The 27,938-nt window shown below is 49.0% G+C and overlaps 4 protein-coding genes across 7 annotated transcripts; 1 reads left to right on the forward strand and 3 right to left on the reverse strand.

Annotated features, from left to right (window-relative positions):
* Window positions 1-4,044: 4,044 nt before the first annotated feature.
* Window positions 4,045-10,907, reverse strand: LOC126325946 (serine/threonine-protein kinase STK11-like). 4 transcript variants are annotated; one of them, XM_049995450.1, is made up of 8 exons: window positions 10,784-10,907; window positions 10,228-10,324; window positions 7,700-10,127; window positions 7,290-7,576; window positions 6,383-7,201; window positions 5,573-6,280; window positions 4,667-5,270; window positions 4,045-4,480 (listed from the first exon to the last, which is right to left on the reverse strand). In XM_049995450.1, the coding sequence occupies exons 5-8, from the start codon at window positions 6,933-6,935 to the stop codon at window positions 4,057-4,059; spliced, it is 2,289 nt and encodes a 762-aa protein (XP_049851407.1). In that variant the 5' UTR covers window positions 6,936-7,201; window positions 7,290-7,576; window positions 7,700-10,127; window positions 10,228-10,324; window positions 10,784-10,907; the 3' UTR covers window positions 4,045-4,056. The 4 variants fall into 4 exon arrangements, with proteins under 4 accessions (XP_049851407.1, XP_049851408.1, XP_049851409.1 ...); XM_049995451.1 differs by lacking the exons at window positions 5,573-6,280; window positions 6,383-7,201; window positions 7,290-7,576; ... (1 more) ...; window positions 10,228-10,324; window positions 10,784-10,907 and adding an exon at window positions 5,390-5,450; XM_049995452.1 differs by lacking the exons at window positions 4,045-4,480; window positions 4,667-5,270; window positions 5,573-6,280; window positions 6,383-7,201; window positions 7,290-7,576 and having other exon boundaries at window positions 7,855-10,127; window positions 10,238-10,324.
* A 4,649-nt stretch (window positions 10,908-15,556) lies between these two features.
* On the reverse strand, window positions 15,557-19,831 carry LOC126325935 (protein SHQ1 homolog). Its single transcript, XM_049995433.1, has 2 exons — window positions 19,712-19,831; window positions 15,557-19,652 (listed from the first exon to the last, which is right to left on the reverse strand). The coding sequence occupies exon 2, from the start codon at window positions 18,925-18,927 to the stop codon at window positions 17,524-17,526; it is 1,404 nt and encodes a 467-aa protein (XP_049851390.1). The 5' UTR covers window positions 18,928-19,652; window positions 19,712-19,831; the 3' UTR covers window positions 15,557-17,523.
* A 3,005-nt stretch (window positions 19,832-22,836) lies between these two features.
* LOC126325907 (ras guanine nucleotide exchange factor A-like) lies at window positions 22,837-24,813 on the forward strand. The gene has a single exon (XM_049995395.1). It carries the CDS (start codon window positions 22,837-22,839, stop codon window positions 24,811-24,813), a length of 1,977 nt encoding a protein of 658 aa, XP_049851352.1.
* Window positions 23,587-27,905, reverse strand: LOC126325947 (uncharacterized). Its single transcript, XM_049995454.1, has 4 exons — window positions 27,864-27,905; window positions 27,477-27,638; window positions 25,043-27,210; window positions 23,587-24,924 (listed from the first exon to the last, which is right to left on the reverse strand). Exons 1-3 carry the CDS (start codon window positions 27,864-27,866, stop codon window positions 25,483-25,485), a joined length of 1,893 nt encoding a protein of 630 aa, XP_049851411.1. The 5' UTR covers window positions 27,867-27,905; the 3' UTR covers window positions 23,587-24,924; window positions 25,043-25,482.
* Window positions 27,906-27,938: the final 33 nt, after the last annotated feature.

Below are 27,938 nucleotides of genomic sequence, written 5' to 3' on the forward strand. Positions count from 1 at the left end.
AGCACGACATATTGAACGACGTTTTGAAGATCCGGTTGTCGCCATAGAGGAGCAAAGTCGAAATTGCCTGCAGCGCTGCGGCTCGAATGGTGATGTTTTCGGCGGTATCTTGACTTTGGTTTACGGGGCCCTGGGCCAGTTTGAGCAGGGTGATGTCCGGTCGGAGCAGCTTAACGGCAATGGGTCCGGGGATGCAGTTGAAGAGTCTGATAGCTGCCAGCTTCAATTCGCAGTTAGGGTTCGCTAGATCTTGACGAATGTACGGTACAATTTTTAGCCTAAAAAATCAAGGATTGTGTAAGAGGGTACAAATAATCAAGAAAGACTAATTGAATTTCAGACTAAAACGGCCTCTGAGCGGTATCTGACGAGACATTCCTCGTCTCTTGCTCAAAATTTATTGACACGAATTTTGCATTGCACAATGCGCCTGAAGGAGCGCGAACGCGGTCTTTGCGTAAAATAACCGGCGCATCTGTAGACATCACAGCGACTAGTTCTGTTTTTTTTTGGCGTACCATTGTTCAACTGTGAGTGACATACATCTGATCAAATTGTAAGCTAATACTTTAATATCCTGATTTGCGTCTATTAAGCAATGCTAGCAAGAAACATGTCAGACAGGAACAAGTCGCGCGGCCGTTTATTCACATATAGAACATAACGTTTCAGAATAGCGTATAGAGTCGCGCACCTGGGAACACGATGCGTTACCTTTTGTAAAAACTCTAAACAGAACGTCAAATCTTTGCCATTGATTTGGTAAAACAAGCACTTTTGGATCGTAGAAAGAGTTTTCAGTGGATCGCTTAGAAAGGCGGGCTCTTCAAGGGCTATCTCAGAGAGTAACTGGCATTGGAACTTGTTGTCTAGCGTGAAGTTGAGAGAGTACATTGTCTAACAGAAGGGAAAAGGAAGTCCGAATAGGCGAGCATGAGCTTGTCAGAAGTCGGTAGAGAACACCCTAAATTCAAAGATTGGGAAAGTTGGGAATGCGATATTTAGTATACAGCGTGATATTTGAGTACAGAATTATTTATAAAAAAATAGGTTGACTAGTTATTATCGTTATTATGTTGGCAGCCGACCGCGGCCTGTATCGTGAAATTCTCGAGGTCACGCGGATTGAGATGGCCCCGAATTGGAGGATATGTGAAAGAGAAGTGGCAGAGGGGTTATAGGCGAGGGCGGAATTTATGCGAGCCAAGTTCACAACGACGGCGATATAGATATAGTGCAAATTTTGTATAGATAAAGTTGTTGTCGAGACGGGGAGCTGTCTAAATACGCCGCAACGACAGCATGTGCAACATAGACCGTTATAGAGTGCCACAAAAGCGCGAGTTTGGATAAAAAATACACTAAGGGCCAATCAAATTCAGCCCTTGGGAGATTAGATTCGGATTTTGAAATTGGGCAGAAGGCTTCTCCGATAGGTGATTTACTCGGAAACGGACACGTTCTCTGTCTGGCGGTCAAGTCCCTTTTTAAATCACGAACAAAAGCCAGGCCTGAGTACGTAAATGACTCCGTTGTGAAACGAATCCATTTATTTAAGTTGTGGGACAAATCGAGACAAGGGCCATTGTGCTAGGCATAAGATAAAGTCACAAATAGGCTTGCCACGATCAAAAAAATGTACGACTATTTATGATAATTTTGAGAAGTTTTGCGCTGATTGTTTGTTACAAGATAGTACAACATCTGTTTATTTTTTCTGCTTGTGTCATAAAGGCCTTGGATTGCAAACTTAGGTGCTCGCTTTTTGCTGCGATGTTCTCTAGTTTTTCGCCGCGTTCCAAGAGACTGTCAATGGATTTTAACAGAATTTGTTTGGTTGCTTCCAAGTCCTTTTGAATTTTTAGTAATTTATCAACCTCTTCAGGTTTTTGATACTTGGTAAGTAGCTCGCTGAGTCCATCGACAACCATTTCTTTATCTTGTGTTACCTGTTTCCATTCGGAATCTGGCACGGTATTCAAGAAAAGAGTATATGCTTCATCAATGAGGGTGAATGCCACGCGGCCAGGATATTCTTCGTCGGATAGAACAGCAAGACAAAGGCCATTTGAATATGTGTGGACGTGACATAAATGTTCTTTGTGTGAAACTGAAACTACAACGCCGGGTTCTGTGCGAGCGACGACAGTACGCGAAACGAAGGAGGCGACCTCTTTGGCGCTACTCCGATACCAAAAGCCAATATCACTTAAGTCGTAAGCAGACGCCAGGAGTATAGGGTTGGCCCCGTTAGAGCGAAAAATGAGTAGCGATATGAGTTTCATAGAAAGGAATGTCAAAATATGACCGAGTATTGAGAAACGAAATACAAAAAAAAGGAGACGTCGAATACCCAGGGAAGTACGGTGTTTGTGAGACAAGCGACGAAAGACATTATTGCTTTATATGTGAAATATACAGGGATGTGGGATACGAGGGGAAGTGGTAGACTGCGAAAAAGGGGTGCAGCTGAGGTTTGCGATTGACATGCGTCAAGGAGGTATCCATGGAGTAGAAAAGTTACACTGAGAATTTGAAGCCAAAAACGGAGAAAAAAATTGCGTAAATTTTGTTTTTTTGCCGAAAAGGTAGACTAAATGGATATCTAATTTTTTCTATGTGTTAGACATAATTAGTTTATGTATGTCTTTTCTCAATACTATTGATTCAATCTATACGGAATATGGAAAAACATAACAACTGTATGCATGTTGATAGGGAAAGAACGGCTTGAAAAAAAGCCAGTTTCATCGTCCGATGGTCAGGTTTCGCTCTGCAAGAGTGAAGTGAGGCAAAAGTGACCCTAAGTGCTGGTTCTATTGCTCGTAGAGGGATATATAATTACTCAAACCGTGTCTTAAATTTAAAGCTGATAATCCTGCATTTACTAATACGACATATATTTTAATCTAGCCATCGAAATGACCATGGATGATTCCGCAGATTCCGAAAGTTCGGAAGAGAGAAGTTGGATCAAAGATTTTTGTTCCAGGCCAGAAAACGCATATTTTGTAGAAGTAGATGAAGGTTATATTATGAGCGATTTTAATATGTACAAGCTTCGTAAGAAGGTACCGAACTACTCGTATACACTGGCGCTAATCCTGAACCACTTGGAACAGTTTCAGCTGAAAATGCTGCAAAGAAAAAACATGTTAAATTCACTTCAAAAAGATGCGGAATTTCTGTTTGGGCTTATTCATGCTCGTTTTATATCGACCAAGCCGGGTCTATGCATGATTTACTCTAAATATAAAAACAGAGTTTATGGCACATGTCCAAGATACTATTGTAAAAAGCAGTGCTTACTACCACTTGGAATTACAGATCAGCCAAATGAAGAATCGGTGAAAACATATTGCATTTGTTGTCAGGATGTCTATCATACAGATTCTTTGTACAAGGGGGTCGATGGGGCCTTTTTCACGACTTCGCTTCCGCACATGTTCACTCAGATGTTTGCGGCGAATCTAGTGTTTCACCCAAAAATTACCTATGTACCGAGGATATTTGGCTTTAAAGTCCACGGAGGGAACCGAGAGGTGGTGCAGGCAAGGAGCAATCTGGTTGTGGGGAAAGATATGGAAAATGACGTTTTAGATAAACAGGAGTTAGAAACAAATTCACATGTATAAAAGCGAAAAAATGAATACTTGTCAGTTGCAGAGTTTTTTAATTCACAATGCTGTCGCAGAATTGCAGGCAAAAAAGATGCCGAGAGGAATGTACGAACGACTGCTAATGAACACCGAGATACCGGATTATCTCGCGGGTGAAGCTATTGAATTGAGGTGAAACGTATACACAGGTGACAATATCACATCTCTAGTTCAGCAGAGAAAGGCCAATAGCAAAATGCGCTGTTAGCGCCTTTGCAAATATTTACGAGGTTCGACAAATACCAAGTATCTGGGAGGCTTGACGGCAGCATCGTAACTATAATCTAATTTTAGAGCACATAACCGACGGTAAAGTGGTACATAGTATTTTAGGACAGTTCGAAGAAAGAGTGTAAAAAGAAAAATAAAAAATTGAGCAGTCAACTCAGCTTGTGTACTACAGAATGATGCACCTTAGGTGGAATTTATTATTAACGCGCTTACGTGTAGTGGGGTCTTCAAAACTAGGACGCATTTCTAGGATTTTTGCATAAGTGTGATCTCTTTTTTTTTTAAGATGAGCATCCACATTTTTTACAACAGAAAGGATGGAGCGCTTGTCGTATCCCCAAAAGGAGGGGAGAGGACATGGGATGGCGTACGGAGTGGAATGAATAGAAGAGGACATCCAGGGATGCGGTTTGATGTAGTTGATGTCAATTCGACGAGCGGGGTCGACTTCGAGCATGAGAAGAAGCAGATCTCGGCATGAGGGTGGAATCCAGTTTGGGATGAGGTAGCGACCTTTAGAAATATCATCGAAAAGAGCTAAGATATTGGAGTGGTTGGAGAAAGGATATTCCCCAACGATCATAATATACCTAAAACAAATTAAGAATTAGATCATAAAAAGCAGTAAACACAAGAGTTTTTTTCTTAATCTATGATCAGACAAGAAAATTACACACTATCCGAAAATTCATCAGTAATGATCAGTCCGCCCGTCGGAAAATGTCATCATGAGTATGAAGAGGGGGGTTTCGTTAGATACGAAGTTGGAAACGTACAGAATAACTCCGGCGGACCAAACGTCCGATTTGAAAATAAAGTCAGAGTTTTGACTAGAAGCTTGAGATGTGAGACTCGACACGGAGGTCAGTTCAGGGGCCTGAAAAGCTGGGGAGCCAATTCCGATGTAATGCGATGGCTTGACATGAAATTGGTGATGTTTGTCTGCTTTTATCACCTTGGCGACGCCAAAGTCTGAAATTTTAGCGTTGCCAGTACTTGTCAATAGTAGGTTGTCTGGCTTGATGTCACGATGAACTATTCGCTTCTTCTTTAGATACACAAGCCCGGATATTAGTCCGGAAAAAATATCGCGTGCTTGGGCGATCGGAAGTCGATGATTTGGCGCGGCCTCCAACAGTCGGCACAAACTCCCACATTGAACCCATTCGTACACGATGAAGATTTTGTTCTTATCCAGCACGAAGCTCGACAACACCTTGACGATGTTTTTGTGATTGCATGACTTATGTATGTTAATTTCCCTTTGAACCAACGCTTCTCCGTCATTCAGCCTCGCCAACAGCTTCCTCTTAAAGACCTTCACAGCCACTCGACTCTTGGTTTTGATGTCGATTGCTTCTCGAACATTAGCATAGGTGCCTAAAGTTGCAACTGCCTGTAAGTCAAAAAAAAAAAAACCATTATCGCATATATGCAATACACACGCATGATGTAACCACACATATACACTTTCACACACAAATATGTACTGTACATACGATACACGCACGCGCACAACATCTGATTACAAAACGGCTACAAATATCGGAGACCGCCCTAGACGGTCGATAGCACAAATATACCGCTTTGACATCGCACCGTTACGCGCGGCGCGTGGATTTAATTGAGCAGGAGCAGATTCTCGTCAAGTCCGAACACCGCGCTGCAAAAACGGGGCATACCTTCTCCAATCACCTTGCCAAAAATGTAGTGGCTAACAACCTTTATTTTCTCTTCTCGGAGTTTGAAGTCGGAAGAAGAGTTCACCTTATGACACCATGAACTTAGAAGACTATCTGTACAGCTCGTATTTACAGTATCGCTGAGCGTGTCAGACGGCTCTCGTTGGGAATGGTTACAGTGGCTCGAAAGTTGCGGAAACGGGTCGGGCGGCCGAGAAGTGGAGGCGAGACCAGAACTCCGAGTTTCTTCGTCGGTCACAGTGCTTCTAGAAGACGACGCCGAAGCACCCTCGTTGAAGGCAAGCTGTTCATCGCGATTATCAGCGGCTTTTTCAAGCAAATCCGCATTGTTGTTATATAGAAAAGAGGAGGAAGACAGTCCGTTAGTAGAAAGGGGTTGAGTATTTGATAGCGCCGGATCCCTGCAAATGTAGCGGTGCTTAGCTCTGTGGTCGTTGCTTGCTTCGTCGTGCAAATTAGTTAGTTTTTTATTTTTCTCAAATTTTACTTTCCTAGCTTTGTCGAAAAAATAGCTGTCATGTCGCAGAGAGTCATCGATCGACGGACGAAAAATAAGCGTGTCGCTATGTGACGCTTTGGAAGACGGATCGGTACAAGGCGTGCGGCGTAGAATGTCTGAAGATAGAATTTCAGGTTGGACCTCCAAATGACTCGCGCTATGTCTGCCTCTAGACTGATAAACGGAACCTAAAGAACCGGAGAAATGACAAAATTGAGTGGTTTTGTCAGCGGTAAAATTGGAATCAACGGAACACAGACGAGCTGTCAAATACCCATAATGTACGGTACCTTCATTAAAACGACTGGACATAAAGACATCGCCTGTGTTGGCACCCAGGTCAAAATTATCCCTGTCACCATCGTCATTTGTAACGACACCGCTAGAATTATTTTTACTTTCGTTGCCACCGCGGTTGGCCATAGTACTATTTCGGCCATCGCCTATGGTCTTATCTGTATTATCGCTGCCATTCATCGCACCGCTACAACCATCGTTGTCATTGCTAAAACTGTCATCACTATCACTGCTATCGTCGCCACCTCTTTTAGCGTTACCTATCTCGCTATTCGGCCTTTCGCTCGTTTTATTAATCTTAGTGCTACGATTTTCATCGCCTATTTTATCGCTGTTGCTATCTAACACCAAAACTGCACAATCTCTGTCACTTCTGCGTCTTCCACTGCCCTTCTTGGGCTTCCCGCTTTTTCTGATTTCTCTCTCATCCGCTCTGCTCTTCTCCCTGTTCGATTTTTTGTACTGACTTTTGTATTTTCGACCACGAATTCGGTGCTTCGCTACTTCTTCTGTTGAAATATTCGTCTCATCTCCCTTCACGAACATCGATGTTTCAAATTCCTATAGCCTCTTATTCTCTTGACTCTCTGCGCATATGTTGAGTATCCTCTGGATGGCTGCGTCGCCACCACTGTGGAATGTTCTAAAAGAGCTCAAGCTGGAAAGATTCAAAATGAGAAATTACATATGCGTATACACGACCGGAATACTTAAAAATAACAATGACGAGGCGTGACTGTTAAGAAGAGAGTCTAGTATGTGGATTGATTACGAAAAAAAACATCAAAAAAAAGAGCAATGCACTAATTGCTCTGCTGCGCTAGGAAAGATAAAAATAAGTATTGCCGACGCTTCAAAAAGAAACCACCATGCTGTAGAAGGCGCCATAAGCGAACGTACGAAACTACTGCACCGAATTGATCCGGGATGGAGACATTAGAGAGAGGTGCATGCGCACACATTTCAGTTCGTATCGAATAATAACGGTCAGCTACATATCATCTGTATATCATCCGTCATATGCACCAAGGTTGTGTGTAAGTGCTAAGGCTTTGGAAGGAAAGGGAATGATTCTGACTGGCTGTTGGGAATCAACAACGTGATTCAATGCATAGACTCAATCAGATCGTAGAACGGTCTCATTGAAACCGGCAAGTCGGCCCGCTTCTACAGGGGCTGAGCCCTGGCTACAGAACAAATCTCAATATTAATTTTTGAGAAAACAGCCGTCGAAACAGAAAGCTGTATTTCTGTCTTCAGAATACTGCAAACGCAACCAAAAACAGGACTTAAGTCTGATTTAGCCGTACCCTACCTGTCAAGAACACACCTGTACCTATCGAAAATTAGCTAGCGGTCAATAAAAAAAATACCCAAATTCTTGATGGCGGTTAGAGATCGGGTGATGACGATTAATCGCGCTCGCCTAGCTCAGGGTAATTCTTAGACTTCACAAAATGCAAAGTTCAGAGGAAAAAATGGCTATATTTTTTGACAAAGACTTGATTTTACATCCTTTTTATAGCATATTTTTGTGTATTTGCTTTGAATGTTGATAAAAAACAGATTTAGACAGCGACGTATCTTCTTTTCTATTCACATCTTCATGTTACGCGCCCCTCTCAGCTGCTTTACTTTTTGATACTGCTGACGCCGTCTTTGAGCCGAGACTTTGAATTTTCTGAATTTCTCAGCGGCGCATCCCAGGTTGCGTTCCGATAGGTGGCGGACTTTGCGTTGAGCTTCAAATCAGGATAGACAGAACTTGTACCCTTGAGGGTTAGCGAGTGGTAAGCGTTAGAATCGCGTAAAAAGGGATTTTTTCTAAGTAGGTCCTTCTGGTTATCAAGCACGGAAATACGCCTTGTGCACGCGTGCAACTGAGTCAGAATTTTGTCATATCGAGAATCTTTTTCGAAGCAGCGCTCGAGACGCGCCTTTAGGGCCGTACGTTCCTCGGCCTCTATTTGCAGCAATTTGTTGATTTTTTCGAGCAAAAGCTTGTCTTCAAGGTTTTTGTCTTGGATTTTGGCCAGCAGGTCCTTGATATAAAAGTTGAAGCTTTGCGTTTGAAACAGCGCCGCAACGAACTTGCGGTAGTGTCGAGGGAAGAGGGAGACCAGTTTTTCTGACTGCTCTCCAAAATTCTCTTCTGTTAGCTCCAGCTGGTTGTAGATTGTCACATCTCGAATCATGTTTGTCAGATCCTCAAGGTAGAAGTTAAACAGCTTGGCGGCGGACTTAACAGACGCCAGCTGAGCCGCCGTTGTTTTCAGCGGATTTTCCTTCAGCACGTTTAAATGACAGGTACACTCGAATATGTCGTAGTTGATTTCGCTGGGCTGTTTTTTTTTGCGGCCAGAAGAGTTAGATGCCTGGTTGCTGGACGGTGCCGGCTCTTGTATGTTTACTCTCGCGCCGGGACAAGGGGTTGGGACGTCTGAATTCGCTGGTCGAGAGCCCAAACTTTTTACCAGCTGCTCCAAGCCAACCACTAGATTCTGCGATTCCGGTAGAGGTATGAGTTGCGATACGGTCCACGAGATGCTATTGAACGGAAGAATCGATTTTGGCGTCGTTTTAGGAAGAATCACTGATTTTTGGTCTATATTGATTACCACAAAATCGTTCATGTTTCGGTTACTAGGCAGATGCGTCATTCCTACGACAAGGGGACAGGGCGCGTCGAGAATGTCACGCATGTTTGATGGCAAAATTGGGATAAAGGCGCCTTGCCAGACAAATGGGCGAAGCAAGGGAATCAGCGAAAGTGCTACGGCGGACAAAATGCCCAAATTATGGCATACCAACGCGATGCGCTGATCTAATACCATGGCATTGAAGTACGTCATTATGTTGGGCACAGATAGCACCCTCAAAAGGCACGCCACGCACCAGTCCGACAAGCTGGAGACATCATCTGGGGGCGGACAGACGAATTGAATAGTCCGGATTTCTCCAGGGATGGAAAACGATAACGTAGATCCCATTTTGGCTATTTCTTGGCGGCGATATGCTTCCAGGGTCTGGCGAATGAGGCCGCTCGCCACGTCAATGTTGTTTTCGCCGTAGTTCGCGGAAGATTCGAGTTGGGATTGGCGATACAATCGATCTCTGGCCAGTAAGGAGTACAAAACCGAAAAATGAAGCTGAAAAAACGGAAATCGACTCACGAATATATAGCATCGTCTGCTCGACGCGAACTTGACCACATTTTGCTTGATCTGTTTTTGTTGTCGCCTCTTTTCGGTAGTCGACAACGCGACCGGCCGGTGGTGGGCCATTTCGTTCCTAAACAAATGTCGACTCGATTCGCCCGTAGTAGATGAGTTCTGCGACGGTGGAATGATTATACCAGGATCGTTCATCAGCTCGTCGGTGTAAACGCACACGCCATACATGAGACACTCGGTCGTCATCACGAAAACAAAAGAATGATTCGGCTCTTCCAGGATTGCCGAACTCGCAAACAAAATGGATAAAACCTCATTCGAATTCCATTTCGAGACCGAGCTATATCGGACAGCAACGCCGTCCGGGAAGGCGAAAGAACAGACGTTCGGATCCACGTTCTGGCGCTGGTCGTCGGGGTAAGTGTAGAGAATTTTCGGTTCCAGTACGTTGAGACCTTCCACAAAGTCCGAAAAAAAATCCGGTACACCAACTACCACGAAGTACTCGTACAAACTACTGCCGAAGCAGGCGGGACTCAGAGCCGCGCCCAGTGTATAGGTATTTCTATTTAAAGCAGGGAGAAAAGAAGGTGTGATCAGTTAGAGCAATCCTCGAGCCCGTACACCTCGGTCAACTTGAATACGGCAAATAAGTAGACACAAACAAATAGGCACCCTTTAGGAATTGAAGAAACCTCTCCCATGAGAATCGGACATATAGACCGTATTGACTCGGCCTTTCGTGACGGACAGGCGCAGCAGCTAGAGGGAGAAGAAGCAGGTTGACTCTTGTTAGGAAGGAATTGCAAGTCGGAGGCGCATGAAGGCACGAAAAACAAGCACAAAGCAATCAGATACTTTTATATGTGTATATGATACACATGACGGACACGTCGTACGTAGAGAGAACGGACGTAATTCAAACAGGCATTATCCCTGACTTCAACTCTTTGGTAAGGTGAATACGCGAAGAGGTGAGGTACAGTAGCGTTCGCATATGAGCATAGAAAAGAGGGGCACACTACGAGTCACAATACGATTTAAACAAACATGGTCTTAGAGGCTGCGTTCGCGGAAGTGTACAAAGCGTGTCGGAGAGCGCGTTCGCTCGCACAAGAAAAGCAGCTCGCTGAAGAGAGACGGTATTAACGGAGCACTCGAAGCTACAAGGTTCGCGGGTAGCCATAGCTCAACGGCGCGAGCTCTGACAAGTTAAAGTACCTAAAGGAAAGCAAGTATGTCTCGATATGAAGTGGACAAGTTAAGAAGGGTAGGGAGGAAGAAGCATACAATCGCGGTTGTACAGTTGTGTAGCAGGAGGACGAGAAGTGAGATGTTTAGTTTTGAGGCAAAAAAAAAAAAGAGGCATATTTTTAAAAGATTGTGGGGCTTGTGATTCATTACACAGCACACATTATTGTACGGAGACGAGGCACAAAAATGGCCCTTTCCTAACAGTGTATTTATCGATGGCAAGCAAGTTTGTGCGAGGTACGCGTTCGGTCTCAAAGACGACGCGTTTTTGAAGGATGGTTTAAGCACATTGCAGGGAAGGGTGTGTGCGGCAATTTCTGGGTGGTAGTTGCTCTTACGCGTTCACGGGTGGCGGAGCGGCATCCATTGCAAACGGAACTGGAACAGCGCATAGTCACTCAGTAAAGCGAGGGGCGGCGTTTGAGCTATGATGACAGGGCGTGTGTGTGGCTTTCCTACGGCATGTGTGTGCTGTGTTTTTATATGGCAAATTCAGTATTACGTGCGAGTCGAGTCGAGTGTTTTTTTTTCTAAGACCAGCTGGATGATTTGGCGCAGATTTTTGACGTAGTGAGGCTGCAAATGCTGTCGAACTGGGTTTCGAGTGGTCTCCCAATCTTCCTGATTTTGAATTGGTAGGACGATGTGCTCGAATCTAGCTTGATGCGCTGCCAACGCTTTTTCGATGACGCCTCCAACTTTGAGAACGTATCCGTTGAGCGCGAGTTCGCCCGTCATGCACCAAGTCGACTTGAGCGGTACGCCGAGTGCCAGAGAGACGAGAGCGCACGCGATGGCGCACCCGGCCGACGGACCGTCTTTTTGTACGGAGGCGTGAGGTGCATGAAGGTGGATTGTAGATTGGTGAAGCACAACGTTGTGGGGGTCTAGACGTCGGACCAGGTTTTGAGCGCAGATGAGGGCGATGAGACTCGACTCCTGCATCGTCTTCAGAACGCTTCCCGTGAACAGAAGAGGAGGTAGTCGCGGGGAAGTTGATTGGGGATAGGAGTGGTGCAAATAATGTGTGTGTGGTGTGTGTGTAGGTGGTACGCGAATTGGATGAGTGCGGGCCTCTATGACGAGAACGAAGCCACATCCGAGCGTGGTTTTGACGAGTGACATGGAAACGCCCACGGGGAAGGGGAACTGTGACGTGTGGTAGTAAGAGCACATGGGCTGGGGTTCCGGAGCGCCCAGGAGAGGGCGTAAATCCGAACTTGAGATGCTGGTAGAGAAGGGTGATGTTGCCAGCATTTTCCGTCGCTTGTCATGACTGTCGCGCCGCGGTTCAACAGGGTTCAGAATTTCTGCCCTATCTCCTTCTCTTGGGGAGCTTGTTTGAAGTGCTTCACGGATCAGTTTGACGGCAACCTTCCGATAGAGTTTTTCTAGGCAAAGCTGCAGCTGGCGGACTCCAGATTCATGTCTGGTATAAGTTTGTACGAGATTTTCCAAGGCACTTGAACTGATAGAGACATTCGGGAGTCCAGTTTTTCTTTGGATGTCGGGTATCAGGTGCCTTTCGGCGATGTGGATTTTTTGGTCTTCGGAATAGGGGAGAACGTGAATCACGTGCAATCGGCTGAGAAGAGGCGCTGGAATAGATTCGGTGGAGTTGGCGGTGGCAATAAAGAGGCAGCGACTCAAGTCAAAAGGCAAATCTATGTAATGGTCCAAAAAAGAGTTGTTTTGTTCTCGGGACAGCAGCTCGAGCAAAACAGGGCCCACTGGCTTGAGGGTGTGCTGATCGTCTATTTTGTCGAGTTCGTCTAGGATGACGACGGGATTTCGGCATTGAGCGCGGCACAGCGAGGTCATCAACTTACCGGGGGCGCTGTTGACGTAGGTTCGACGGAAGCCGCGTAGGTCTGTGGACTCTGTCAAACCCGCTAGATGAACGACCCGGCGGCCAAGCGCTTCGGCGATCGAGAAGGCAACCGTGGTCTTGCCAGTGCCAGGCGGGCCGACCAGAAGGAGTGGCGTGGATTCGATGGAGCGGGTGCGAGTCGCATTGGCAACCAAATAAAGAATCGAGGTTTTGACGTGGTCTAAGCCAAAATGTTGAGAATCTAGTACAATTTTTGTGTGTTGAATATCGAGTACATCTGAGGTTTCTTCAGTCCAGGGGAGACGAGCTAGCCATTCGATGTAGTTCTTGGCCAGGGCGTATTCGGGGTTCGAGGGGTCTGCTTCGCTCATTGCGGAGAGTTCTTGGTCGATGCGCGACTGCACAGAAGCGGGCAGGTGCGAGATGCGCTTTGCTAGGGAGGCGGGAAGATCGTGTCGGCGCTTGGAGTTGAGGCGAGTTTGGAGGTGGCGGACGAGTTTAGCCTGGAAGAGCTGCGTTTGTTGGAGCTGCTCTGACTCGCGAATAGAGGAGAAGAGATCGAGGGCGACCAAAAGTTGGTCTTGAATCGAGTGGACGAGCTTGGCTTTTTGTAGCAAGTCGTTTTCGAAGTACGCGCTTTCGAGTTGAGCGAGGATTCCGAAAGGGTCTCGGGGTTGACCGCTGAAAAGGAGGAGTCGTTGACGAGTGGTTTCAGCGATGAACAGAGCTAGGCGGTTCAGGGCTAGGTCGGCGAGTAGGAGGTTAGAGCAGGAGTGATTGGCCAAGTCGCTCAAGATGGCCAGATACGAGGGACAGCTAGTCGAGAGTCTGAGGAGTGTTTCTTGAACAAGTTCTTCGAATTCGGACGAGGGGCTCGAATTCGTCGACAGGTTGAACGGGGTGATGGGTACAACTTCGCCGGGTGAAACAGATGTGGTTTGGACGCGGCGGATGAAGCGTCCCTGGACCTCCAAGTGATCTGAATGACGTACGAGGGACGATACAAAATAGAGAGCGCCCACGATGGGCGGGGAGGGAGAGAGGCCAGGAGCATAGAAAACGGCAATTGGCATTTTTGAACGCGCATGGTGTCGGATTGAAGAAACAGACGTGCGTATGAATTCTGTGAGGGGCCAGGTTGCGTTCAGGTCAAGAGAGAGCAATGGGACGAAGTCGGCGTGATGAAGAGAAAGGGCTCTTGGGGGAGTTGCTGGAGAGGTGGCATTAGAGACACAGTTAGTTGGATATATTGGCGTACGTGAAAACAAAAATGTACCAACGTTAAAAGCGTGTCGCGTCTTACCTTCTTCAAACAGGCGCGTTGAACACAGCACGTGTCATACTGGTTCAAAAAGCATGGGGGATTTATCTCCATTTGATGAGGTTCTCTCTCTATCTGCGCAGACGACAAATTGAAACTCAAAGACAGCGCACGTTCACACAAGGCACCGCGACACCCGTCAGATCTCTCCGCCTGACCTTCTCTGTGGCTGGCCGCGCGTTGCTCCGCGCGTTCAACGCGGAATATGCGCGGGAGTGGAGGAGGGAGTGAACGCGCAGAGCTCGACGACGTGGAACGTAATTAGACAGGTCCTGAGCGGCGACGTTGTTTTCTGGAGCAGCGAGGCCGTCGCTGCTTCGTGTGCTGAACCGGGTGGGTTGTGCGACGCCCGATGATAGATTTCGGTGGTGGTCGTGCCGTTTTGTGTTAGTTCCGCGCGAATCGAGCGTTTTGCGCGATCTGACTTTGTGCTTTGACAAAGTCACGTCATGTGCGCTGGCCGAGCGGCTCGAGCGTGGATTTGTCTGCCTCGCGAGGGGCACGCAGACGGGTTATGCGGGGGATAGAAACGTGCGCGTTTCGTCGCTCGGGCGAGTTTTCGCGCGCGGTGCCGAGAGATAGTGTACGAGAGGGGGGGATACACACACACGATCGAGATTTGCGACACGTCTCACACACACTTCGGATCCGTACAAAAGGACAGCCATTCGTTTCTCCACAGAGGGTCCAGACCCTGCTGCGTGGAGCGTTCTTGGCCTCGCGTTTTGTTTCGAGCGGGCATTGCTTTTTTCCCTGCGGTTCTGTTGGCTCTCCCTCTTCTGCCCGGTTTGCTCGATTGAACGTCCTCTGTCTGAAGTGCTCCCGAGTGAAGGGTTCGCCGCGATTTCAAGTGTGGGCGCGCGAGTTGGAGAGGGGGCTAGAGAAAGAAAGGTTTGCGGTTGAGGAGGTGCCCGGCGCGGTGTATTGCAGGCAAGAGTGGCTCTGTGTGTTCGTTTGGTGGGAGAGAGCGTCAGGGCGACGCCCCGAGGTGCGTACGTGTAGAGGGGCGGAGGGGGAGAGTAGGGGGGGCGTAGGCGCGCGGCGCGGGGGGCCCGAGACGAGCGAGGGACGCGCCTTTTGGAGATGGGGGGCGAGCAGAGAGGGCGCTAGGAATTGCATAAAGAGGTACGGGACGTGAAGCTGAGCGCAGGGAATAAAAAAACGTCACTGAATGTTATTTTTTGCGCGGAAGCGTTGATTTTTTTTTTTTGCAAAGCGAACTCGACGCGAACTCTCACTGCAAGAGGGGAGAGGTTTCGTGTGTGCAGGCGTGTGTGTGGTACGAGTGAGGATGTGGTTGGCCCTTTTTTCGAGTTTGGGGCCGTTCGAGCAGCAGAGCGGACGGCGAGCGGCCGCGGTTGCGCGCGTTTGAGTTGGATACGCGGAGGGGGGACGCACGCGGGTGGGGTGGTGGCGGGGCGAAGTCGAGGTGAGTGCCGCGTCGTTGAGCGGGGATGCGGAGAGAGCGGGTTGCCGCGGTTTTGGTTGGTGGCTGAGGGGGACACAGAGCGGTGCGGTCGGCAGCTCGATGGGGGGGGGGGGGACAGGCACGAACTCGGCGAATTCAGAGAAGTTTGAAAAATACATATGCCTCATATATGAAAAATATTTATTCAAATGGAGTCAAAATAGAAACGTTGTCTAGAGAACTGGGTTGCAAGAGGTACATTGTGTTACTCTTGTCATCGCGAATGGGAAGGATGAACTACCGAGACAGAGTGGTGATGAACGAGCGAGCTGTGGGAGAGAGCCAAGATGAATTGGGTCAGGAAGGCGAAGAGATAGCGAGTTCTTCAGTTCGGCGTGATGGGCCCAGATCGAGTGATTCGTGGAGCGACTGGGATGACAAAAATAGATGTTTGGATTACATATACAGCTTGTACATGAATGGCAAGGACGGGCCTACGGAGACGGCTATTTCGGCGGACGCGTTGGGTGGCGGTGAGCCGCGCGCGAGAGATGGGAACGGGGTACGTTTGAGTTCTGATTTGGTTAGCGTTGAGGGGAGCGGTGCTGGTCCACGTTGCGTGGGACATGACGAGGTCGTGGGGGCTCCTGAGGGGGGGAAGGAGTCCGCGATAGTGAAAGAAAGCGCGGTTTTGAAGGTGACAGGTGGAGATTTTGAGAGCGTTCGGGAGGCTGCCGACGCGACTGAAGAATCGACATTGGGTGGTGGAGGGGGGAGAGAGGTCGAAGAGTCGGGTTTTATCGGCACGGGCGGGGTGGTGGGTGCGAGTCGCAGTGGAAGTGGCGAGCTCGGACGTGCGGACGTGTCTTGTGCGTCTCGTGCGTCTCGTACGGATTTTGTGGGGCAGCGCGGGGCGAGAGGTGCCGAGGTGGACGGCTCTCACGCGTTGGGAAGAGCCGGAGAGAGTCCGAAGGAGGAGGAGGCGAAAAACGAGTTGGATTTTTTTAGCGACGATATCGAACAGATCTTGGCGCACGTTGAGCGGCTTTCGGACGACATGACTGCGACGCGCGCGACCGCCTCAACGGCTCACGTCGATTCGAAAGCAGGGGGCATGGAGGAAACGGGGGGAAGCGCGGTCAGCGGAGAGCACGAGAGCGGCAGCGACAAACTGGCGTCGCCGCAGACGCGAGAATCCAAAGCCACAGACGCTCAGTTTCTGCGGATCGAGCGGGAATTGAGCGGCCTCACTTTTCCGCTGAAGTCCGATAAATCAGACCTGTCTCACGAGAAGGAGACCGACCAGGCGCCTGACGTCGGCGGGCTCGACGGCCGCCTGACCACCGAGATCTCGAGCAACGACATAAAAAGGAATTTGAGCAGAGTCGAGGAAAAACTGGAATTTCTGGTCGAAGGTGAAGAGGCAGCGGAAGCGGCGAGACCCGGTCGTCCCAGTCAAGCTCTGCCGCGAGACGACGCCGCCGAGCTCGACGCCGGATCTAGCACTTCCGGCTCCGAAGTCGCGGAGGGCACGGCGAGGAACTCGGACGCCGTTTCGACCAGCAGGGTGTCCAGCATCGCGGACTTTCACCCCAGAAGCGACGTCAAAAGAGACGCTGAGACTCCAGCGAAGACGGGAGAGGAAGAAGCCCCAAAAAAACCTCCGGCTTTCGAAAGACCAAGAAACCAACTTCTCTCTAGGTCTGTGTCTCTGCGTCAGATGCCGGTTTCTGACACCACCCCGCACATCGTCAAGAACGTCTCCTTCAGGTCTAATCTGAACCTTTTGCTATCTCGCGGTCCCGCTCGTCCACCCATCGCGCGCAGCGGCACGGGATTGGGAGGCGGCGGCCAAGACGCGACAACCACCGCTGACCGGTCCGATGGCGGCGACCAAGGCGGCAAGTTGCAGCACCTGACCATCAGACGAGTGAAGAGCCGAAGGATCTGCAGAGCGCCGAGCAGCACGTTTCTCTCTTACCAGAGGTCCATCAGTAAGCGTGATTTACATATATAAATACAGCACGAAATCGTTGGTTCTGTGCAACCGCCACTGGGCCCTTAAAAAAAAAAAAAAAAATTGCCCTGGTAAAAAGCAAGAAAGAAAAAAACCGCTCTAGACCACCCCCCACCGATCACCTCTCTCTTCATTCCTGCATCTCTTTGTTTGCCTGCGCCATCCGCTCCATCTCCCGCAACTCGAACCCCAAGTCCTCCTTGGACACGGTCCGGTAAGTCTGCTTGATCATCCGCGTAATCGCCTTGATCTTGCGTGGCTCTGCCTTCTGAATCCACACCGCGTAGTCGTCCAGGTACAACTGCGTCAAGTACCTACCGCCCAGCTCCGCCATGTCGCACAAACGCTTCAATTCCAACAAGCAACACATCAGCGCACACCTGCCAAGCGAAAATATCTGTATGACATCTCTGCACACCTTCTGACACAGCACCCAGCTTCTGTACAGTGGATAGCACAACGCGCGCCGGTAGCTGCTCACGAGCACCTGCTGAACTGTGTAATGTAAGTCAAACCACGACAGCGTCGCGCTGAGCTTCGCCACGTTCCAGTACGATTCTGTCGAATTTTCTCCCTCGCATATTCGGTGGTTGAACGCGTACACAAAGACCAAGTCGATCAATGACAAGAAACACGCCCATTCCTCCGCGGGCGTGTATAGGTACTCTCGTCGCGGAAGACCGCGCAAGAGCTGCGCGTAAGTCGAGCTCTTCGAAAACAGCGAACTGAAGGGCGCCGGCGTCGTGTCGCCGTTGTGTGCAGGTCCCGAAGAATGCTGGCCCTCCGCGCCGAGCGGACCGGCGCTCGCAGTACCTACGCCGCCAACGTCACCGCTCTCGACGCTGCCCCTATTTTTCAGGCCCGCGCCCGTGTCTTCATTCCGCCCGCTTGTTGTACCAATACTGATAATTGTGTTGTCATTTACAGAAGAACTGTCATCGATTTGGCTTCCTCTCCCTGTGACGTCGCCGCTCCGAATACCCGCACCACCACCGCCACCGCGAGTGCTCGCCGCGCCCTCGTCCAACGCGCGGACGCCATCAGCCGACTCGGTATGGCGGCCGCCCACCGCGCTGTCGACGCTCACCTCGCGCCTCGCGTCGCTGCTTTCCATTCCCGCCGTATCGGTGGCAAAAACGCCCTCGCTCCCACTTTCGACTCTCATCGCGTCTCTGTCGCGTCCGCCCGTCGAACTCTGGTCGCTCCCCAGACCCTTCGTTCCCCTAGCCTTTCTGCGCCTCCACTCAACGTTCCACACGGTCTCGTACTCCATGACGCTCTTGAACTCCTCGTTTGGCTCGAAGAGATCGGCCAGATAGTGATCCACGTCGAACTCCAGATTCTCCTTCTCGATTCGAAGCTCGTGTCTCTGTTGAACGGTCAGGCCCTCCGGGTCCGGATTGTCTATGGCCTCCAACAGCCACCACTTGTATTCGTTCTCAGAAGACGTGCAAAAATCCTTAAAATAGCCGCGATACCTGCCCAAAAACCCATAGCCAAGCGAGGCGGAAGAAGTGCAGAACCAAACCCTCATCGCCTCGGGGTCGAACGAGAAATCGGAGGGACCCTCAGTCGCCTCGACGGCGCATCCAGGCTCGTCGTGAGTCTCGACGACTTCAATAGAAGGAGGCAGACGACGCACAAAAGATTCAGAAAAAATCGAGTGGAGCCGATTTGAACCGGCGTCAGAATCGCCGGACCTCGTCGCGTCGTGCTGCTGCTCGCGCGCTGCGCAACCATCGCCGTCGCTCTGCCCACGACGACCGCTAATGTTCGCGTCGCTTCCTGTCTCCACCCCCTCGCAGGTCGCATCATCCAGAGGCCTCAAACAGCTGTAAGGGGACAGCAAGCTGGACAAGAGGTCTAAATTTTTGAAATATTGTCCGTGAACTTTTTTTGAAATCTCCACTTTCAATTCCCCATTTTCGACATCGTAATGGGCCCTCTCAGTCCCGTCTTCCGCTATTTCGCAAGGAAATTCAAGCCTGCATCCGCGACGAGAGCACGGCGCCGCATATCCAGGCGAGTCGTATCTTAAGCGTTAGCAGAAGCACTCAGGACTTCGAACTGACGTCTCTCTCTCCGCGAAACATCGACCGCGACGCGTAACTCGCGCCGTACAACCGAACCGCGTGACCGAGAGGCAAAGCCTCCGTCAGGAAAAAATGCAGCTTAGGCGGTCTCGACCTACCTCAAAAAATAGGGCTTGCAATAAAACTTGAACAGGTTACATCCAACGTAGAATTCGCACTCTGAAGTCTTTAAAAATAAGCACTCTGCGAAGAACGGGGGTGAAAATACGTAAAATTTAGCCGTACTTTGATGCACTTGAGCTTCATCGTGATAACAATCTTTTCATCCGTCTGCGCGACATCGAAGCGCGGCGTAATCATCTGACCGACAAAAAGGCCAACCCACGGCTATGCATAAAAAAAAGTGGACCTTGTACGGGAAAACAAATTCATATGCTCTGTGACAATCACAATATACACACATAACTTGCGTTTTTTTAGCTATGCCGTCATCCGAAAAATTGGTTCGGCTCCAACAGCTAAACGCGCGCTTCGTTCCAACCGACAACCAAATCATCGCAAAGGTGACGAAAATACGAGGGGGCGACTTAGTCGACGTAGAAACGCCTACTAAAGAACACCTCTTGTGCGAAATTCCAAACATGTACAAGAAAAAAATATGGATCAAAAGGGGTACGACAGCGCCATTAGCGAACTTCCCGCTAATAGAGCTACTCGCGCAAGCGGCCATCGAGTGAGCGCACGTTTTGAAATGTAAGTGTCTTGTGACAAAACCGGTGATTTTCGAAATCGACTGCGGAGAGAGAGAAAGAGATGAGCGTGTGCGTTAAAACGATATGAAACTTACCAAAACCATCTGACGTTTCCAGGCAATTTTGTGGTTGTCGAGCTGTTTCCTGGGTCTGCTTCGAAAACCTCTAATAGCCAAAAAGTCACCGGAACCCTGGTTCACATTCTGTATGCGGATTCCATAAAAAACTTGCGGAATCAGGACAAATGGCCTGACGCGTGGCGATCCGACGAGGCGCTGTCAGGCAAATCAAACACAACATGCGGGGCAGTATCAGCCAAAGCCAATAAAGTAGTGGATTTCGGACCCGATGATGAAAATAGTGGCCTAAACGCCATCCCGCGCAATCTCAATCGGAGGATGCCAAAAGTCGAGCACAGTCAAGGAATGCCAGAAAATGATGAATAAAAAAATATATATATAGCGAATAACGTCACCTCACTCAAACGACTCTGATAATTGAACTTTTACTCTGGAGAAGAAGAACACATTTGTATCCCATCCCACACATCCAGAAATCCTTGTGTTCCCTTTCATCCCCTGTGTGCACCTGTCGAAAGCAGTCCGCGCGTAATGAGATCCCTTGCCATACACAAACTGTCGAGTTGTTCGGTTTCAGATAAAATGTGCATCTTTTACATTCCACTGAGCAGCATCATATGAGCGCACCCTCCTCTTCTACGCCAGCCATTTTCTCGACTCCGTTGAATAATATAATCGCCATTTTTATGTACACGCCCTCTCACACACATCAAATACATTGATACGTGAAAAACAAGCGCGGGCTATTTATGAGAACCGTGTAGTTCTTCTTTCAAAAGGTCGACGTGTTTTCGAATGCCTTCTAGATCTCTCTCATCTGTATTCTTCTTTAATATGTGTGGTCGAGAGTAAGACCTGTTCAGCCTCTCCTCCTCTTTCTGCAGCCTTTGAAGCTGTTCAAAAGTGAGTTTCTTAATTCAACGCGTCACCACGGTCTAGGGACACACCGCACGCATATTCAAGCACGCACCTCCTCCAGCTGAAGCCTCTTCCGAACTCGCTCCTCATGCTCTCTCACAGCCTGATTTTCTATGGCCCTCTCTTTTTCGCTCAGTTTGTCTACGCCTGCACCCAGTTTCTCTGTATGTACACCACGTTTGTGTGCACTTGCATTCCTGGAAGCACCTCGCGTCGTGCGAGCACCGGTAACAGCGCCTTTCGCGCGAAATAGACAGAGACTCATCTCGACCAAACACGGATGAAATTAAATGCTGCACAACTATGAAACCTGTTCTGTATCCAAACACAAAAATAAAGGGTTAAAAAATATATTATTTTCATATACAATAAGTTTTACTATATAATACCTCGTTCACGTTCGAACGTGAATGATTCTCACTTACCAACTGCTATACTATAAAGAAAACGCAGACCAACTTGGCTTTGAGGTATGGATAACACTCTATTTTTTTTTTTCGCCTGATGGAGCGAACGCCGAGCCGTTTATGCAGTGTGCATAGCCCGTATGCGTTATTTTTCTTTGTCTAGAACAACCACAATCAAGGAGTGCACTACTACCATCGAATTTCTCGGCGTGCGCGTCGTCGTATCTCATAGTGTGTCATATATTATTTGCGAACTCAGAGTCGTCCCCCGGTGCCCTGTAATCCACGGTCTATGTACTCCCTGTCGTGCTAAACAGTCGCAACCTCTATCCTCAAAGAGTCTCGCCAGGTACAGCCCTGTGTTGGAGGGGATTTTGGAAAGGAGCTCGTAGAGCAACGAACGAATTGGAGGCAAAAACTCATTTTCGTAGCGATAGACATGTCTGTTTTTATATACGTGGCATCTGACTGACTGGGGCGTCTAGATGTCAAGAAAGCGGGCTATCCCTGTCAGAACCCGCACAGCGTCCTTGTGGAGGCTAGTAATCCAGCTAGTCGACGTATTGTGATACAATTTTTTATCAAGGATTTATGGGAATGGTAGTCAGCGGAATGTGCATCCAGGCCGGCCAGAACTTGGCCTCACAAATGAGGTCTCGAAGAGAGAAGGCAGTTTGAATGCGAGGGACTGGGGACGATCGAATGCATGTGGTTTTACAGTTGTATACTTTTAGATATACACGTCAAACATGTAGCGGAGCAGAACACAGTCTATTTGATTCGTAGTTTGTGAGAAGTGTGGGTGTTGCTTGTTCTGTGAAGTTTACCATTGCTGTGGCCAGGCGAGTATGTGAATGGAGTGATGGCGAGACGTAGTTACGAGTGTGGCACAAGGATGGCAGGCAGGCTTGTCCGTTTTTTTTTTGCTTTTTTCGCTTCAGCAGTACACTTTGTTCAGAAACTAACATTTGTTTTGAAACACTGATACCTTACTCGTTGACTGAATCTTGGCCTGGCCTGATTTTTTTGCCCTTGGTGCTGTCGAATTTTGAATCCCGCTCTGCTACTCCTCGGACATGTATCTCTAGTGCTGATGACCAGTGGACTTTTTGTAGTCATTATCACTGTCTTCATTATCTTGTAGGATCGATCATACGGTGTCTGTCACTTGGCCGTGTGGGGTGAAAGTTCAACTGCTAAAAACCTATACGCGAAGAGAGTCCTATCGTGCTACACCTCTTCTCTTCCTAAATATGTCTCATACGATTGGCGACTCTATAGATAGCTCCGCAGACACATCTGAGAATTACAGCTCGGGTGCTTCCAAGGACGGTCACAGTGAAGACGATTCGAAAACTGGTGCCGCGTTGAGCGAATTAGATAGCGTTACATCTGCGTCCAGGTCTAGGTCTAAGGGCTTTTCGATATCAAGGGGTTCGCTGAAGATAGCCGGTCGTCATAAATTGAGCCAAAAGGTGTCGTCGAACAGCAAGGAGACGGGTGAGAAAGCTTCTAAGCCTGAAGTTAAACAGGATGCTTCCAAGTTGCTCGCTCATCAGAGTAGCCCGAGGGACCTAGGGAGTCGATCTGATACACAGGTTTCGAAGTTGCTGGATTTGGTGGACAAGGAGACTTATATCATGAATGAGTCCGAGGAGTCCGGCTCGCAGGAATTGCACGCTGCCACGCTGGAAACGCTTATATTTTTGTTGCCGTTTTTTAAGACACAAGAGATCAAGGCATTTTTGTATACATATCGCGCCGTGTGTACCCCTACAAAGCTGCTGAGTCTTATTTGCGAGGCGTGGGAGACGTGCGATCAGAACCTCGCCGACTCAAACACGCTTCAGGCGTACCGTCTGAGGACATTTAACGTACTTAGAACGTGGGTGATGATGTACACACAAGATTTTGATGCAGACATGTTTTGCCGTTTGCGCCAGTTTGTTGCATCCATTCCGTCTAGCCAATATTCGGAAAGCACAAAAAACTACATGATGGAGAAGATTGACCAGAGGTTCAGTGCCTGGAAGCAAGACAAATCTTACAGGAAGGAATCAGATGCAGTTTTTGAAGTATTGAAGGCGTTTGGCAAGAGAGGTGTGACGAACGAACACAGCCACTCTATTACAAGCCGCGTGCTTCGACAGAGTGCGGAGGCCGGCCAGCGTTCCGTGGGTAAGGACGTACAATTGGCGCCGTTGGCGTCTTACAATAGAATGGGCGGTGCGGGACAGAATCGAGAATTGGACATCAAAACAAGAAATAGCATGGCAGCGACCTATTCTTCTGCGACCAAGACGCAGACCCTTGGCGGAACCCTGTCGCAGCCGCTCGAGAAACAAGATGTTCCGTTGTCGAAGAAACAAAGGCATCCCAGGAGTGGTTCAAACAGTGCACCTCTGAAATCGCGCCTGTCACTTGGCTCCTCGTCGAGCAAGAAGGCGACGATCGTCGACAAGAAGCCGCATATCATGTCGTACTTGGAGGACTTGGTGACGGCGATATCTCCAAAATCTTTTGCTGAACAACTCACTCTAGTTAACCACAGCGTGTACAAATGTATCACTCCCAGCGAATGCATCAATCAGGCGTGGGCACGCGAGAATGGGAGATATCACGCTTTACACATACTTCGTTGCATTGATCTGTTTAACATCTTGTCGGTTTGGGTGACCAACCTTGTCATTTCCATTCCGTCCGTGGATCAACGCGCTGTGGCGCTTAATTGGGTTATCAAGTTGGGGTTCCATTTGCACGAGCTACGTAACTACCACTCGCTGACTGCCGTGATCGCGGCGTGCGAGTCCGCACCTATCGCGCGTTTGAAGAAGACCTGGTCGGCTGTCGAACCCTCGAGCATAAAAATGCTGGAATCGTTCAAGCAGACGATCAATTCCGAAGGCAGCTTCAAGAAGCTACGTCAACTGATGAAAACGGGAGCGATGCCTATAATGCCCTACATTGGTATCTACCTAGGGGATCTGACCTTTATTGAAGACGGAAATCCTGAGATAATAGACCACAACGGCAAACCCTTTGTAAATTTTACGAAAATGAAGCTGCTTGCCAGAGTCATTGACGATATTGTACTTTACCAAATGGAAGACTATAAGATAGAGTATGACCCTCACGTCATATCGCTGCTGGAAGACGAATTTAGCATGGAGTTTCCATCTGACAAAGAGCTATACGAGAAATCACTTCGACATGAGCCGCGAGAAGAATGAAAACTAGACTTCCGAAAGTGTGTATGGTGAGTTGGAACACCTGTAACGATAGCAAAGTTATTGTTTTGGCCCCCACGACGCCAGCCAGTATTGGGCCAGATTACGAGAGCCCTGTCACCAAGTTAGTAAAACGCAGCGAAAGGGGGAGATAACGCGGAGGGAGGAGGGGGGGCACCAGTCCGTTTGAGAGAGCAAAAGGTCTGTCAAATGGAAATGCAGAATTGCGTACACATTACACAACAAACATGCTTCTTGTGACGACGATTGGTCTGAAGAGAGAGAGAGAGGTACGAGTAGTGCGTGCGCACGAGAACATGTAGCAGAGGATGTGTTTGGACGTGCTTAGTGGACATTCTTTTGGTTAGTATTGAACGATAGTAGGTGTAACAATTTTTTATACTGGTTATGCGCGACTTCAAAAAGAGAGGGACCGAGCATGCCACTCAAGGTCTGCCCTTTGCAAAAAGGTCTCTCTTTCGACGGCGGTGGCCGACAGGTCTAATATAGTGAGAACAAAGAAATGGAAGTTATGTTCTAGGTATAGAGCGAGGTTGTGATCCATTGCTGTGATTTGTCGCATGTGTTCGAAAAAAAAAAATAGGGGGTCTAGCTGGGCGTCAGGGGCCGATTTGAAAGCAACGTTCGAGTAGGATTTTTAATACCCTGCGATTACAGTGTGAGGACGGTGACGCCGACTTGGGGGTGTTGGCTGAGTTTCTTCTGTTTCATTTCTTCAGATTTGTATGATTGTTTCAAAACTTTTTTTTCTTCTCTTCGTTTGCGTCGCTCTGATTTACAGTTTTTCTTTCTCAATTTGCGATCATTTGGGTCCTCTCCCTTTGGTCGAGCGACGCCCATGTTCGTTCCCTTGCTGGACGAGTCGAATTCAAGTACGGATTCCATTATTTGTTTCAGTTGGATTTTTCGCTGCTGCCGCTTTTTTTTTCTCCCGTGTTCCAGGACGTATTTCGGAATTCCTTGGCGGCTGAGACTGAATCGATGGGACAAGTACTGGGTCACGTCGACCAGGCGGGGCGCGAGAGATGAATTTTCGCCGAGGTCGGTCCACTCGACGTACTCGACGTCCGGGGGATTGTCGGTGTTGGCTGGGTCGCAGTGGGGAGGAGGACCGTGATCGACTCGGAGATCATCGCTTAGAGAGTCGGAGTCTGACGAGCGTTCGTAGCAACAGGAATTGGTGAGATACGCGTCATCACCTTGGCCGTCGTCATCTGGCGCCGTAGTGTGGTTGCTGTCATCTGTCATCGTACCGCTGCTGCTGTCCATTGCGGCGTCGCCAGATAAGCAGTTGTCTGAGGTGATGTTGTTGTTTTCTTCGTCGTTCGCGCTTTCCTTCGCGAGAACGCTTGTGCCCCCCTCTTGGTGCGTTTGCCGCATATGGCGGTCATCTGGGGGGGGCGCTGGTCTCGAGTTGTCGATTCTCCTGGACCTGGGGCCTTTTTGCTGAGTTTCGGGCTTCAGTCCCAACAGGGTGGCCTGGCTCAGGAAGTCGTCCAGCTCGCGCTCGTAGACGGAAATGTCCTGCAGCCCCAAAATTTCCTCGGAACTTTGAGAATTTTCGTAGTCGGCGAGAGTCGATAGGAAGCGGTTTTGGGCGATTTTTTTTTCGATAGGGAGGGAGGAGGTAGGAGCGGCGTCGGGGGCGGTCGCGGCGCGTAGGCAGGTAGAAGAGGGAGTGCGGTTGGAGTGAACGAGAGTCGCGCTGGAAGCTGTCGAATATCCTTTTTGGTGAGTTAGTCGTTGGAATTCGGTCATTGCTTGAAGACGGTTGTGCTCCGCCAAGTCGGGGTTCCAGGTTGGGTCATCGATGTCATCCAGGTCATCTAAGGAGGATTCGTTTTGTGGAGTGTGGAAGGACTTGAATGAGGTCGTAAGATCTGGACATTCGTCGTCGAAATCGGTTTTCGTCGAACGGTTTGCTTGTTGAACAAAGTCATCGTCCAAACCTGCATGGACCTTCTGGATGGAGACAGACAGGTTTTCGTCCAGCATAGTGACCTCTTCTTCGACCTCTCCGTTCTCTTCATCGCTTTCCAGCAGGTCGAGCACCTCTCGGTCTATTTCTTCTCCGCACGATTCGTTGTTTAAGAAGTTGACGCCGCTAGCTGACACCTCGGAGAGACGTCCCAAGTCGACAGAGACGGTATTGGACTCGCTCCCAATCACGCCCTTCATGAGATCGCCAACTCGCGAAACGACTCCGTCTCTCGACAGGAATATCGCGTTCGGGTCCTTTCCGCCCTCAATCAGGTGCTGTTCATAGTCGTAGTCATCCTCGCCGATGCACGTCCGGTCTTCCAAAAAGGTGCGAGCTAGAGACTCCTCGAGACTCAACGTGGCCTCGGCGACCTCGTCTGGACCAAGCAACGCGCCCACCTACATAACGGAAAAACATTTGTTGTTTGAAAAGTTTTGACGGCACCTGTCATAAATCACATACTCCGTCTCTATACACGCGCATCACATACAAAGTGTGTCGCCGATGTGCCTCTCTCTCCCCATTTTTTCCCCTGAGAGCCGCAACCGAACGACTACAACAAACGCAAGCGCTGTATGCCCTTTTTCACAAACACGACGCACGCCCCCGCACACTCCTGACAGAGAGCACTCACACCGGAATGGTCTCGCATCTTTCTTCATACATTCAACGAACTCTTTTTTTTCCAGCTTTTGGGCCTCTGATCTCTGACAAGCTTCAACGCTTTTTTGGGCGCACCATCCGCCGAGCTGAGTTCCCCGATGGGCACGTCTACCAGTTCGTACCTCACGCAGTATTTAGGATCTATCCATTTTTTGCCCTTTGGCTTGAGAAAATTATTGTGCAAAAGCAATGGATTTCGTCAGTGCCCACTCAATAGGGAGTCCTCCTCTTCGAGCCAGGCACGAAGACTGCGAATTCAGAGGTGGTCATCGTCGCCGACGCGACGCAGCCGGTGCAGCAGGAAATTCTCGGCGGGCGACCGCCCTACGGATTCGAGAACGCCCGCCGAGGCATCTAGACTCCGAAGGCCGGTTTCTCTCAAACGAACCATTTGAATCTAGGGTAGGTGGCGGATTCACGGCGAGGGAACTAGCGCGAGAAATACTTCGGCTAATAATTTTCT

The sequence above is a fragment of the Schistocerca gregaria genome, unplaced genomic scaffold (genome assembly GCF_023897955.1).
Source record: "Schistocerca gregaria isolate iqSchGreg1 unplaced genomic scaffold, iqSchGreg1.2 ptg000949l, whole genome shotgun sequence".
In the NCBI taxonomy this organism is placed as follows: Eukaryota; Metazoa; Arthropoda; class Insecta; order Orthoptera; family Acrididae; genus Schistocerca; species Schistocerca gregaria.

Coding starts and splice junctions, on each gene's coding strand:
- LOC126325946 (XM_049995450.1), bottom strand. CDS start 6,935: ATGTTCGTGAAGGGAGATGAGACGAATATTTCAACAGAAGAAGTAGCG. Junction 6,281..6,382: donor GTCCAGTCGTTTTAATGAAG/GTACCGTACATT, acceptor CCGGTTCTTTAG/GTTCCGTTTATCAGTCTAGA. Junction 4,481..4,666: donor TGGTCCGCCGGAGTTATTCT/GTACGTTTCCAA, acceptor AATTTGTTTTAG/GTATATTATGATCGTTGGGG.
- LOC126325935 (XM_049995433.1), bottom strand. CDS start 18,927: ATGAGGGTTTGGTTCTGCACTTCTTCCGCCTCGCTTGGCTATGGGTTT.
- LOC126325907 (XM_049995395.1), top strand. CDS start 22,837: ATGTCTCATACGATTGGCGACTCTATAGATAGCTCCGCAGACACATCT.
- LOC126325947 (XM_049995454.1), bottom strand. Junction 27,211..27,476: donor AAAAAAAGAGTTCGTTGAAT/GTATGAAGAAAG, acceptor TCCGTTATGTAG/GTGGGCGCGTTGCTTGGTCC.